Below are 14,121 nucleotides of genomic sequence, written 5' to 3'. Positions count from 1 at the left end.
GCAGGAGGAGCCAGGCCCTGCTATGATGGCCTGCCCACCAGCCACCAAACGGGGCATGCACGTGGCACCAGGACCCACCCGGAACCACCAATGACAGGGGAGGCAGCCGGGCCCTGGCATCCAAGCAGCTTGGCCTCTTTCTAGCCGTGCCCCCGGGCCCAGTGCTCCGGTTCCTGTTTGCAGAGTGGGGCGATTGTACCTCCCGCAGGGCTGTTCCCAGCAGCCGCGCATGCTGCTGAGGCCCGAGTCTGAGGAGTCAAACCCCCTCCAATGGAGAACACCTACAGTCCAGGCACTTGCGCTCAGCCGAGAAGGATTCTGTCCTCATCAAAGTCCTTTTTGTCTGCGTGTTTGTTTTTACTTGGGGGGGGGGGCCACACCCAGCTGTGCTCAGGGCCTGCTTCTGGCTCCGTGCTCAAGGGTCACTCCTGGCAGTGGGAAGGATCCAACACTTTGGGTCAGTGGCAGGCAAGCCAAGTGCCTTTACTCCTGCACTATCTCTCCAGGTTGGGACTCTTGCTCTCCCGACAAACCTAGCTCTGAGTCTCTGTGTTTTGATTTTTTTTTTCTTGTTTGTTTTTTGGACCACACCTGGTGTGTTCAGCGGTTACTTCTGGTCTACACTCGAAGGATTACACCTGGCGGGGCTCCAGAGCCCATACGGGAATCTGGGGATAGAACCAGGGTTCACTGTGTACAAGGCAAGCAGCCTACCCACTGTGCTATCTCTCTGGTACCACTGTCTTTTGAGGTGTGTGTGCGTGTGTGTGTGTGTGTGGGGGGGGCGCTAGGCAATGACCCAGGCCCTCATACATGTCACTCATACACTCTACCATCCCCCACCACATTCAGCTGCCTGCAATTCCTTCACTTACTGTCTGGATGGGCTCAGTTGGGAGGGCCAGAGTCCCGCCCCCCTCTTCCCTTCCCACTCCCCCCCTCCCGGTTACAAGCAGCTGGACTGTTTCTAGGTCTGGGTGACTCTCCTGGGGCGGGTTCATCCTGGAGTTTGCAGCCGCTCCTGGTGCTTTGCTGCCCCCTTGTGGTTGTATTGAGACAGGGCATGGCCGGGGTGAGGCGGGCGAGGAGGGATTCTTCCCCCTTCACACCTGCTTGTAGCCGTCTGGCCACATGGTCTTTTCTCTGCAGGAATGTCTCTCCCTCCCCTCCTTCCCTGGAAACTTCTTCCTTAAGATCCAGCTGAGAGGTCCTCTAACCCTAGACTTCGCTTGACTGGTTTGCATATCCTTTGTTCTCTGATAGCCTTTCTTTCACATCTTTGAAGTAGCATTTATGATATCCGCCTGCCATTTATTTTCTTGCTTGTTTCGCTGCTAGTCTGATTCATCTCTGTGCTTTGAAGAGATACAAAGTCGGGACAGAGGGATAATGGAAGAGATGAAAGTGCAGAGGAAGGTCAGGAGGTGAGGGGAGAGGAGATGAGAGGGTCAGAATAAGAGTCAGTCCACCCAGCAGACATTGGCCCCAAGTACTTTATGCTCTTGCAATAAATTCTCTCACAACCCTTGGAGGTTGGATTTATTATTATAAGCCCACTTTTACCAAGACGCAAGGGAATATCAGGCAACATGGAGAGGTAGTGTAAAGGTAGGATTTGAACTCAGAATTAGGCGGGTTTTTTTTTTCTTTTTGGGTCACATCCAGCGATGCACAGGGGTTACTCCTGGCTTTACACTCAGGAATTACTCCTGGCGGTGCTCGGGAGACCATTTAGGATGCTGGGAGTCGAACCCGGGTCGACCATGTGCAAGGCAAACGCCCTACCCGCTGTACTATCGATCCAGCCCCAGCTTATTTTTAAAGGGGGGTGGGATGGAGGCACACTGGCAATGCTCAGGAGTTAATTCTGGCTCTGCACTCAGGGATCACTCCAGGGGACCATATGGGATACCAGGGACCAAACCAGGGTCTGCGGTATGCAAGGCAAGTGCCCTACATGCTGTGCTACCTTTATGGTCCCTCAGAGTTAGACTTTTAACACCCCTCCACGCCACACTGCTTCCCGGGAGCACAGCAGGCAGGAGAAATAAAGTTGTGATGAGAGAAGCCGACTGAGGAGGGCGGGTGGAGGAAAAGGACCAGGAGGGGAGGGAGGGAGAAGAGAGGGGGCAGCCCCAGGAAATGGAGTCAGGGTGTGGAGGGAGTAAGAAAGGGTGGGTGTTGGCAGGAAGTGGGATAGACTGGGAGGGACCTCTGAGCCAACAGGGGTGGGGTGTGGAGAGAGGATGGAGGAGGGTCATCAGTGGGCGCTGATGACGGTGGGTGCTCCCCCTGCATGCCCACGGCTCACTGTCTTCATGTTGTCGCCTCCACGCCCTCCTGGGGTTAGTGCCACAGGAGCCTGTCACTGGGTCCTCTGCCCTGGAGTATTCAGCTGCTGTACCCCGCCCTTCCTGCCTCTCCCCTCCGCCCCAGCCCAGGGTCCCACGCCACCACTAGGTGCCCCTTCTCCACCTATCTTTCCCAGCCCACCTCTCTGGGGAAGCCCGCGCCCACCGGACCCCAACATCTGTCTTCTCTACCCTCACTCCCAGAAGGCTAACGCGCCCCTGGAGGGTGTCATCTGGAGGACTGTTGTCACTGTCGTCCCATTATCCCAACTACTCACTCAGCTTCCTTGCCCCCTCATGCTCACTGCTGTCACGCTCCACTGCCTGTAGTTTCCACTGAGTCCCTGCAGCTGGGCTCCACAACCAAACGGGTCAGGGAGGGCCTGGGTACAGTACAGTGAGTGGGGCATTGCTTTGCATGTGGCCGACTAGGGTTCGATCCCCAACCCCCGTAGGGTCCCTCGAACACTGCCAGGAATGATCCCTGAGCACAGAGCCAGGAGTAAGCCCTGAATACCGCCAGGTGTGGCCCCCAAAACCAACATATATAATACATAGATACTTGTATGTATATGTACTTATGGATCAGTCAGCATCGCAAGGGGAAACCATGTGCGGGTACCAAGGTGGGAAGTGCGACCCCCAGCGGGCACCTGTGTGAGTGCAACACAGAACGAGCAGGAGCCGGTGGTGAGGGTGCGCCCCCTGCCGGAAGGTGGGGCGCAGGCCCGCGGGTGTGATCTGGGACAACAGGAAAGGGAAGAGATGGGGGGAACAAGATTGCTGTCAGCTTCTCCTCCAGGGGGTGCAGAGCCATCAGACAGGACTGGCTTCGCCTTGCACCCCCCGCCTCTCCCCCCACACCCCGCATTACTCTGGAGGGCAATCCCGGTTCCTCCGCTGAGACTGGGGGAGCAGGGTCTGGCCAGCCCCTGTCTAATGTCACCTGGGCAGCTCAGCCACAGTCTAGGATCTGGATGGCGCTGCATGGCCTGTCTGGGTCCGGATCCATCCGGATCCATCTGGATGGCCCAGGCCTGCACCCTTCTCTCTGGGAGGGCAGCTGACCTGCTGCCCTTGCGGATGCTGCACACAGGGCGCGTGCTCGAGAAGCCTGTCCCGGGGTTCCTGCTGAAAGGAGACAGTTAAAGCTGCCCTCGTTAATGCGAACGCAACCCCGTATCCCTGCCACAGTTTACCACCACCTGTTTACGTGATGTGCAGTTTGTCATGCTTGCTAAATGTAAAAGCCCTCCAAGAGGGCTTACAAAAAATACCGTCCTTGTTCACCTGGTAAATGCATTTATGCATTTTTGTCTTTGGGCCACATCTGGCCATGCTCAGCGCATTACTACTGGCTGTGCACTCAGGGATCATTCCTGGCTGGGCTCGGGGGCTCTAGCGGGTGCTGGGGCTAGAACCCAAGTCGGCCGTGTGCAAAGCAAGTGTCCTTCCCGCTGTCCTACCGCACCTGGCCCCTGGGGTCAGTGTTTGACAAGGCTTTGACAAACACTGTTTGACAAGGGAATGAATGAGTGGGCGAGCACAGAGAGCAGAGGGGAGGAGGAGGGTCAGGATGGAAGAGGGAAGGGGTGAGAGCAGGTACTCGGGAGGCAGAGTGTGTGCCGAGGACAGGAGGCGAGGGGCCGAGGACAGGTCTGGGGTCCTGCGCTGGTCTTGGTGGTGGGCTTCCCAGGGGCTCTGTCACTTGGCTCTGAGGATGGGGTCTGAGGCAGGCAGGGGGAGGGGCTATCCTTTATCTTGGGGTACAGTCCTAACCTCAGATGGTGACAGAGCTGGAGCCGGCAGGGGTTTTGCAAACCGTCCCGATTGCAGCCTCTCGCCGTCTCGCTGGGGCCGGCGGGTAAGGCCCGGCTTATCTCCCAGGACAGTCCTAACCTCAGACGGTGACAAGGCGGGAGCTCGCGGGCGTTTTGCAAACCGTCCCGATTGCAGCAAGGTTGGATGAGGGCCTGACCAGGGGCGACGACGCGAGGTGTGGGTGGCAGCCAGGGGTGCAGGGAACCCCCACCTGGCCCGGGCCTTCACTGAGATGCAGCTGCCGGGGGCGGCTCCTGGGAAGCCTTCCCTTCCTCTCGCACCTACGCCAAGGGCCACATTCACCTGGAAAACACCCTGGGGTGGCTCCCACCGCTGGGTCAGAGCTCACAGCGGCTTCCTTCACGCTCACAGGGCTGACCTTTGTGCTTTGGGGAGCCGGAGCTGTCCTGGGAGCAGGAGAGAGTGGCCTGTGGGGGTCTCCAGGTGAGCGGAGGTGCACGGGCTGGCCCTGGCCTCAGCCTTCCTCAGTCCCACCGTCCCCTCTCTGGCCTGGGGCAGGGTCGCGGGTGGAGGTGAAGAGGCCTCTTTCCACCCCTCCACCCCAACCGGGATCTTGCAACACCAGGGTTGGGGGCCCTGGGGGCCCCCGGTGTGTGGCAATCGTGGGGGTGGCGTGGGGAGGTGTGCACCAAGCCGGGGAGTCGCTTTCACAAGCAGCCGCCACCGCGGGCTGACCGTGGCTGCTCACCTTAGTGGCTTCCCCTCCCGGGCATCCAGGGCCAGCTGAGACCCTGCCCCTCCACTCAGGCCTCCTGTCCCCTCGCCCTTAGCGTGGGCTTAGCTCAGACAGGAAATGGGGGGCCCCCGAAGCGGTGGATTCGGAAGTGATGGGAGGACGTGGGTGTTTGGATGTGGATTTGTGGGGTTTCCGACGTTTCAGCAGTCCCCGCCAACTCCTTCCCCCAGGCAGGAACTGGCTCATTGTCTTTCCCTGGGGGTGCAGGTGAAGGGAGAGGAGGGTCTCTGGGTGTGGGGAGCAGCTCCTCACCCCTCCCCAAATGCTCCCTGACAGTCCTCCCATAAGAAACCAAGCGGATCATTTGCAGCCCCTACTGAGCCCCCGTCACTGGGTCTCCTCTGAACTCCTTAGAGCCTGAATACTCTCTCTCTCTCTTTCTCTCTCTCTCTCTCTCAAACACACACACACACACACACACACACACACACACACACACACACACACTGCAATTTGGCACATCTCCTTTCCTTGCAATTTTTTTTTTTCTTTTTTGGTAGGCAAAGTCTCTTGCCCCCTTGCCTGGCTGTCTTCACCGGGGCCCCTCAGAGGGGGCGGGTTGAGTTTCCCTCCCCACCCTGAGCAGAGCCCTGGCAGCTGAAGACCTCCAGAACCCAGCCACAGGCATGCTCAAGGCCCCTCTCCACACATTCAGATGAGCCCCATGCATGAAGCAACCAGCAGAGGAACCCAGGTGTGTGTGGGACCCGGGCTGAGGCCTTCAAGGCTGCTCGGATCGGGACTGGTCCTCTTCTGCCCAGATCCCCCATTTTCCAGTAGCTAGGCAGTCACACCCAGAAACTGCCCCCGGCACCGTGTAATCCCATCAATGGCCAACATCCAGAGACTATAATACCAAGCTCCCAGAAGCGACATCTTATAGTGTAGTTCTCCCTTTCAGTGAACCTGGCAAGAAACCGAGAGTTTCCTGCCTGCACGGCAGAGCCTGGCAAACTCCCTGTGGTGTATTCAATATGCCAGACATAGTAACAATGATGGGTCTCATTCCCCTGACCCTGAAAGAGCCCCCAATGCAGCACCATTGGGAAGGACGAGTAAAGAGAGGCTTCTAAAATCTCAGGGCTTAGGTAAATGGAGACGTTGCTGAGACTGCTCGAGAAAATAGATGATTAATGGGATAATGATGATGATGATGATTTTTTTGGGTCACACCCGGTAATGCACAGGGGTCACTCCTGACTCTGCACTCAGGAATTATCCCTGGTGATGCTTGGGGGACCATATGGGATGCTGGGAATGGAACCCGGGCCGGCCGCATGCAAGGCAAATTCCCTACCCACTGTACTATCACTCCAGCCCTCCTTGCAATTTCTTGGCTTTCAGTTTCAGTGTCACCACAAGAGGCCTTCCTGATGACCCACCCCAGCTAGCCAGCCTCCTGGTCCGTTGACTGGGTGTCTCCAGTGGGCTAGTGCCAATGGTGGCAGGAACAAATTCCGTGGGAGTGCTTTGAGAGGAGAGAGGGACCTGGGGACGAAGCAGGCTTGCGGGAAGGACTGGGGTGAGCAGCAGGGGCCCATCTTACCCCCAGGGGCAGATCAGGCATCCTGGAGCCAAGGAGAGCGCCCCTCCTAGCGTCCTGGGATGGGAGATGTCAGGGACAAGCACCCAACTGGGTTCGAAGTTGCTCTGCCATCTCTGGCATCTCCTGCCACAGCAGAGGGGGGGCCCCACCCAAAGGAATGCAGAGAAATCCCCTTGGCTCACTGACCTGTGGTCTTTTCCTTCCTACCACCCCATGCTCCCTTTTTGGGGGCCACACCCAGCAGTGCTCAGGGCTAATCCTGCACGCTCTGAGGACCATGCAGTGCGGGGGAGGCTGGGGCAGGGGGGAACCTGAGACTCTAGTCTGTGCCCTGATGCTCTCCCCAGCCTCCTGCCTGCCCCCCTTGGCTCAGAGCTGGGCTAGTTGGCTCACCACAGTATTCTCAGTCCCATGCAAGGGCCGGGCACAGACACGGGTTTCACCAGTCAGCTTCACGATCTGGACCCCCCCCAAAGTGTGATTTTTGAATGCCTGCCATCTTGCAGGGGTGTGACCAGCCCCACGGTGCTCTTCTCCGGGGCCCGGGGGCGCTGGCTCCTCTGCAGACCCCAGGTGAGTCACAGAGCCCCCCACCCCCACCCCGACCCTGGCACGGTGGGGGCTGGGAGCGGTGGTGGGAGCACAGCCTGGCGTCGGGGCTGAAGCAAGCGGCCTCGTCCCGGAACCTTGACAGCAGGTCAGGGCAGTGGTCTTGAACGGAGAGGAGGAAATCCGGAGGTTGAGTCATCCCCCTGCTCTGCAGGGCAGGCAGCCCCTTGTGCAACCTTGCCCCGGGCTGAAAGGAAGGTGCAGGATTCTCCTGGGCCGCCAAGCCTCCCCTGCCCATTTGATTGTCTTATTTGGTTTCCTTCACAGAAGGGACACGCCTGACGGTGCTGGGGCACAAACATGCGCGCGCCCCCCCACTGAGCGTCTCCACAGCCCATAACCCTCATCCCTCACCCCGCACTTAAAAACAAAAAGCTCCCAAGTGGAATCATTCATGCAGAGCGCCACCAACACATTAACAATACCTGCCCCAACCGCAGGTTTCTATCATTTATTTGGGGGGTTGGGGCCACATCCGGTGGTGCTCAGGGCTTACTCCTGGCTCTGCGCACAGGGATCACTTCTGAAAGTGGTCAGGGGACCGGGTGGCGTGTGGGGGGTCCAACCAGGGTTTCACTGAAACCAACCAATCAGGAATTTCCTGGTCCACACTAAGGAGATCGCCTTCATGATAAGAACCCCCACGCCCCTCCACCCAATGCCTGCCCAAGTGGAAGGGATTTTTGCCAAAGTCTGACTTACCTTTGGCAAACGCCCTCATCCCACCCTCTTTCTGCCTCTAACAACCTTCCTCTCATGGTAACCTTTTGCCTTTCTTCTTGCTAGATGGGATGCTCCCCAGTTCACGATTCATTAACCCAAGTAGGTCTTTAGATGAGCTCACCTGTGTTTTTGTTAGTTAACACCATGTATCGAGGTCTGGATCTGTCTGCCCACCAGACATGGGGCCGGGGGCACAGAGGCAGGGAGTTGGTGCCTGAGGGAACCAGAGGCGAAGGAAGGAGAAAGAGCACAGGAGAGGCAGGTGTGACTGTAGGGGAGGCAGGGTGAGTATAGGTGTGACAGGTAAGGGTAGGGGAGGCAGGTATGAATGCAGGTGTGATAGAGGCAGGTGTGAGTGCAAGGAAGACAGGCGTGAGTGCAGGTGTGACAGGTGTGAGTTCAGGGGAGACAGATGTGAGTGCAGGTGTGGCAGGTGTGAGTGCAGGTGTGATAAGAGAGGCAGGTGTGAATACAGGTGTGAGTCTAGGTGTGACAGGTGTGAGTGCAGGTGCAAAAAGGAAGGCAGGAGGGAATGCAGGTGTGAGTACAGGTGTGACAGGTGTGAGTGCAGTGTGACAGGTGTGAGTGCAGGGGAGACAGGTGTGAGTACAGGGGAGGCAGGTGTGAGTGCAGGTGTGACAGGTGTGAGTGCAGGAGAGGCAGGTGTGAGTGCAGGGGAGACAGGTGTGAGTGCAGGGAAGGCAGGTGTGAATGCCGGTGTGATAAGGGAGGCAGGTATGAGGGCAGGTTGCCCAGCGGTGGGGGTCTCTGACCTCTGACCCTAGGGGTGTGGTGATTGGCAGAGAGAGAGGACTGGGAGGGACCATACCTGAGCGTCCCTCTCAGAGAAACACCCCTGTGTGTGTGAGGAGAGATCCAAGGGCTCTCCAGCAGTGCTCTGGGGCTCAGGGAGCCCATCCTGGAGGTACTGGGCCTGGTGTTTCAGTCTGATGGATTGGTACCCCAGCCTGGTGCTGGGGTGTGCAGGCCCGGAGTGCTGGGGACAGCAGAATGGTCGTCAGTGCTCGTCGGAATCCCAGCCACTTGCATGCCACGCTTGTGCTCAGTACTTGAGCTCTCTGTCCCCATCTTCCTTGGTGACTGACTTTTTCTCGGCAACAGCCTGTTGAAAGGATTCCTGTCCCCTCTGGGGGCTGTCCGTCTATGAGGGCGTGTGTGAGCGGGATGGGGAAGGGTTGGGGTGGGGGCTATGGAGCTATTCAAGGCCTTTTATCACCCCTCATTTGACCTCAGCTGTTTTATCTATAAGTGTATCTCACCCTACCTGCCGCCTGAGAGCAAGCCTACAGATGATCTCTCACTTTAGGGTTTTTTTTTTTTTTTTTTTGCTTTTTGGGTCACACCCAGCGATGATCAGGGGTTACTCCTGGCCTTGCACTCAGAAATCACTCCTGGCGGTGCTTGGGGGACCATATGGGATGCCGGGGATCGAACCCGGGTCGGTCGAGTGCAAGGCAAACGCCCTACCCGCTGTGCTATCGCTCCGGCCCCTCACTTTAGGGTTTTTTTGGGGGACCACACCTGGCATGCTCAGGGCTTACTTCTGGCTCTGCACTCAGTAATCACTCCTGTCTGTGCTTGGGGAACTCATAGGGGATGCCGAGGATTGAACCTGAGTCAGCCATGTGCAAGGCAAGTGCCCTACCCACTGTACTATCTCTCCGGCCCCACCAGCTGATCTTAGAGTCATATATGCAGTCCTTGGAAATCTGTCTTTAGTGGCCTCTTGGGTCCTGCCTCTAACCCATTGTGGGACTCTGGCTGAGTCCCTTCCCCTCTCTGGGGGGTCCCCATTTCCTCAACTGCAAAATGAGAAGCTCAGGAGAGACTTCTGAGGTCCTAGAATGACATGTTATTTCCTGCTCACCATTTACCTGAAAACATGACAGTGCCCTGGGGTGGGAAACCCCCTGCTCCCATTTTGCAGATGAATAAACAAGCATAGAAAACAGTAAGTGGCTCAATGCCATCCAGTGGGGCAAGCAGCTAAGGGGGAGGGAGCCAAGGCCCCCGGCAGGGTTCCACAGAGAGGAGAGCTTCCAGCCGGGGCTCCACTGGCATGACCCACGGTCTCTGCCCCCACCCACTAGCTCCTGTTCAAACTGCCCAAGGCCACTCGATATGGAGCTGAGTCAGGGGTTTGAGCAGCAGGGACAGGAGCGGGCAGGTGGGTGGCGGGGTTCAGGAGGGGCTTCTGAGAGGAGCTGAGGCTGCAGGACTGGAGAGAAGGGACCAGTGACTGCGTGTAAGGGCCTGCCAACAGGGTCTTTCCTCCTGTCTCCTGAGCAAGAGAGAGCAGGTCAGCAGGGGTGGCCCCAAGGGGCGGGGGGCTCTGTCAGCCAGAGGGCGGTTAGAGGTATCCTCAGAACACTGCAGATCCTGTGCTGGGGTGCTGTGATGTCCAGAAGGGCTGAGCATATTGGAGGTAGGGGGTGTTACAGACTCACCTTGCCAACCCTGGGAGAGAAGGAAGCAGCCCCAGCCACAAGCATTTCCTGTCCTCGGAGTCCCCCATGTCACAAACACGCACACAGGCACACATGTACGCATGCATGCACGCGAGCACACACATACAAGGTGCGCCCATGAACACAGAGGCACACACAGGTATACACTTACAAGGCATGTCCATGAACACATACAGGGACACACAGACATGTACACATGCATGCATGTACCCGAGCACACACATACAGGGCATGTCCATGAACACACACACAGGGGCACGCACACAGGTACACACGTACACATGCATGCACGTACACAAGCACACACATACAAGGCATGTCCGTGAACACATAAAGAGGCACACACATACAAGGGGTGTCCATGAACACACACAGGGGCATGCACACAGGCACACACGTATGAATGCATGCACACACGCACACGGGCACACACATACATGTCCATGAATACACACAGGGGCATGCACACAGGTACACAGGTACACATGCATGAACACACAGGGGCATGCACACAGGTACACAAGTACACATGCATGCACACGAGCACACACATACGAGGCATGTCCATGAACACAAAAAGAGGTACACATAGGCACACACATACAAGGCATGTCCGTGAACACGCAGGCCCGCAGGTGCTGCACCCCCAGCCCTAGCGACAGCCCCGTCACCGAGTCCTAGTGCAATTTTATTCAGCCACAGAACCGTTGCTCCGGGGCCAGCCCCCACCCGCCCTCGCCACCCGCTGCCACTGTCCCGGCTCTGAGTCCCAGCCCAGTTGGTCCCCAGCTGCGTGGGGCGCCCCAGGAGGCCCCCTCAGCTGCAGCCGCCCACGCCCTTGATGAGGTTGGCGGCCTCGGGGATCTGGCGGAAGAGGTTGCGGAGCGTGTCCAGCTCCTGCGTGAGCTGCTCCACGCGGCTGCGCAGGCGCTCGTTCTCCGCCATGTACTCCAGCACCTTCTGCTGCGTCTCCAGGATGCGCCTCTTGGCCTTGTCGCGGCTCTTGCGCACGGCGATGTTGTTGCGCTCGCGCCGCAGCCGGTACTCCAGGCTGTCCTTGTTCACTGCTTTCTTGCCCTTGTGCGCGGGCGCGGCCGGGGAGGGCGCCTTGAGGAGGGGGCTGCATGGGGCGCCTGACGGGGCCAAAGGGGCCTGGAGAGCAAGGCGGGAGGGACCAGCTGAGGGTGGGCTGAGGACGGTGCCTGGGGACCCACACTCCCTTTGGGGACCCCCATGCTCCAAGGACACTTTCCTCCCATCTGTCTTTTTTTTTTTTTTCCTTTTGGACCACACCAGGTGATGCTCAGGGGTTATTCCTGGCTATGCACTCAGGAATCACTCCTGGGGTGCTCGGGGAACCCTGTGGGAAGCGGAAGATGGAACCTGAGTAGGCCGTGTGCAAGGCAAATGCCCTCTCTGCTGTGCTATTTCTCTGGCCTCCATCTGTTTCTGTTTTTGTTTTTGTTTTGAGTGGGGGGTCAGTGGTGTTGGTTGTGCTCAAGGCTTAAAACCCTGACTCTGTGCTCAGGGCTCACACTTGGTGGGGCTCCTGGCATCGTGTGTGGTGCTGGGGATGGAATCAGGTCAGCAGGGTGCAAGGCAAGCCCCTTCAGCCCTGTCCGGCCTCCTCCAGCCCTGGGGTCCAGCTGGAGGCCCCAGTTCTCCACCCCCCTAGAAGCAGCTGTGGTGGAGGCAAGAGGAGGGGCTGGTGGGCGGCTGAGAAGCAGGTGGGGAGCCTGCGCCCAGGGCTGGCTGGCGCTGGGGGCCTGGGGGTGGCAGGGCTCTAGCCATATGGTGCGGTTTAGGGTGGGAATGAAATCCGAGAAGCAGAGAGGGGGAAGGCGGGTGGCTTGGATCCGGTCTGATACCCCCCACCCCAGCTCACCCCCCCCACCAGGCGCCCCCAGGCCCGTGTCCAGCCCAGGCCCGCCAGGACAAGAGCTGCTCTTACCTTGAGCACGCGCAGGGGCTGGCTGGGCGGTGCCAGCGCGGGCGGCAGGTGCATGGCCGTCTGCCCGCAGTGGGCTGCCTGGTACTGCAGAGGGTTGTAGCTGCCCCGGGCGGCCCCTCGGCTGCCCTCGGGGCCCCGGGGCTCCTCTTTCACGGCCACGGCCCGCGGGTCGTAGCTCCCGGGGCTGCTGTAGATGCCCGGCCCTAAGGCCTTCCTGTCGGGTCCGAAGGTGTGCGGCGGGTAGGTGTAGGGCCGGGGGTCTGGCGCCAGGTAGTGGGGGAAGGCGGGGGTGCCCGGACCCTTGAGGCCTCGGCTCTCCGGGGCTGGCTTGACGGCGAAGAGGTCGGACAGGAGCTGTTCTTCGCCCGACTCGATGTAGGCGGACAGGTCGATGGACGCCTCGTGCTCACACATGTCCCCCAGCTCCCCGGGCGCCGGGCGGCCCCCCGAGAACTCGAGCGGCTGCTGGCCAGGCCGGGGCTCACACTCGTAGTAGGTCCCGTGGGACATGGCCGTCCCGCCCCCTCGGCTCCCCGCCCCCGCTGCCCGGCTCTGGGGGTGCCCCGGCGGGTGCTGGCCAGCCGGCTCTGCCCTGCTCCGCCCGGAGCTGCCCTCTGGGCTCCCCTCACCCCCTGCTCCCGTGTGGCCTCGCCTCCCTCTGCCGCTTCCTTTTCCTTCCTCTCGGAGATGCCTCTTTTCTCTTCCCTTTTTTTCCCCCTCTCCTGTGGGGTGACTCAGGGAGGGGCAGGGTGCACCCCGAGAGAAGGGTGCAGGTCTTTGAGAAACAGGGCGCCTGTCCTGGCTGGCGGTGGGTTCCACTCTGGGGTCAGGGTCCGAGGCTTCTGGGGCCGCTTGGCCCCTCCCCGAGTGCTGGGGCCTCCAGCACCGTCCTCTCTCCCGCCTCCATCGGGGCTGTGCAGGGTGCGAGCCAGGAGAGAATGGAGGAGCAAACCCTCCTGCAGCCCGACCCCCAGCCTGGGCTCGGCTCCGCCCTCCACCCCCTGTCGTGTCCCCCTGGTGCTGGGCTCCACCTACCCACTGTGTGTGGGGGGGGGTGCCATAGCTCCTGCCAGCCACACCTCCCAGGGCACACTCCTGGCTGCAGGCTGCAGGGGGCTGTGTGAGGGGCTTGGAGCTGAGTGATGGGCTCAGGGACAGGTCAGGCCGGGGTGGGGGTGGGACCTGGAGCAGGCTGTGTGCCCGGGGTCCAAGCCATGGGGCCAGCCCACATGTGCCCCCAGCCTTGGCTCACTCTCGCCTCTGGCAAGGTCCCCCGCTGCCCAGGCCTTGGTGGTTCTGGACTTGGCCCTGTGCCTCGGGCCCCCGGCCAGTTGCTGCCCCCCTCTGGTGGCACTGTGCTGCTGCAGACTCGGAGTTGGCACCCGGCTCCATTTCCTGTGCCAGCGCAGTGGCCACTTGCCCTGCTGCTTTCATCTCCCCCCCACCCGCCCCCGCACGGCCATTGTCTGACCTCCCTGCGTGTCTCTTCTGTCCACTTCCTCTTCTGAGGCTCGAGGAGCTTTCTCTGTTGTCGTCACCTCTTCCTGGGGCTTCCTGTGGGCCTGCTGGGGCGCCCCTCTGTGCTTTGGCGGGGTCCCCTTTCTCTTCCCTCACCTTTTGTCTGGGTACACCCCACTCTCCCTGCAGAGGGAGGGCCGGCTCTGACCGCTCAGATTCCTTCTCCAAGATGGGTCTTAGGCCAGTAAAATGAAAAGCACCTTGGCCCCTGGCCCTGCTGTGCGCTTTTGGGAGTGAGCCAGAAACCTTGCCCACTGTGCCACAGCTGAGGCGCTTCCCTGCATGTCTCTGCACCCGGCAAGGCGCAGGGGTGACTCCTGGCGCTGCACTCAGGAATCACTCCTGGTGGTGCTCAG

At 59.7% G+C, this 14,121-nt stretch overlaps 1 protein-coding gene across 1 annotated transcript; it reads right to left on the bottom strand.

The window, feature by feature from the left end:
* Positions 1-11,059: 11,059 nt before the first annotated feature.
* Positions 11,060-12,892, bottom strand: CEBPE (CCAAT enhancer binding protein epsilon). Its single transcript, XM_004609470.2, has 2 exons — positions 12,248-12,892; positions 11,060-11,448 (listed from the first exon to the last, which is right to left on the bottom strand). Exons 1-2 carry the CDS (start codon positions 12,755-12,757, stop codon positions 11,113-11,115), a joined length of 846 nt encoding a protein of 281 aa, XP_004609527.1. The 5' UTR covers positions 12,758-12,892; the 3' UTR covers positions 11,060-11,112.
* Positions 12,893-14,121: the final 1,229 nt, after the last annotated feature.

Source organism: Sorex araneus, chromosome 3 (genome assembly GCF_027595985.1).
Source record: "Sorex araneus isolate mSorAra2 chromosome 3, mSorAra2.pri, whole genome shotgun sequence".
Classification (NCBI taxonomy): domain Eukaryota; kingdom Metazoa; phylum Chordata; class Mammalia; order Eulipotyphla; family Soricidae; genus Sorex; species Sorex araneus.
The sequence above is the reverse complement of the archived record's forward strand: the minus strand, read 5'-3'. Positions and strand labels throughout refer to the sequence as shown.

Bases quoted from the DNA above. Each gene is read 5' to 3' on its own strand.
- CEBPE (XM_004609470.2), bottom strand. From the start codon at position 12,757: ATGTCCCACGGGACCTACTACGAGTGTGAGCCCCGGCCTGGCCAGCAG. The intron at 11,449-12,247 runs GTAAGAGCAGCT...CTTGCTCTCCAG, and splicing joins AGCCCCTGCGCGTGCTCAAG to GCCCCTTTGGCCCCGTCAGG.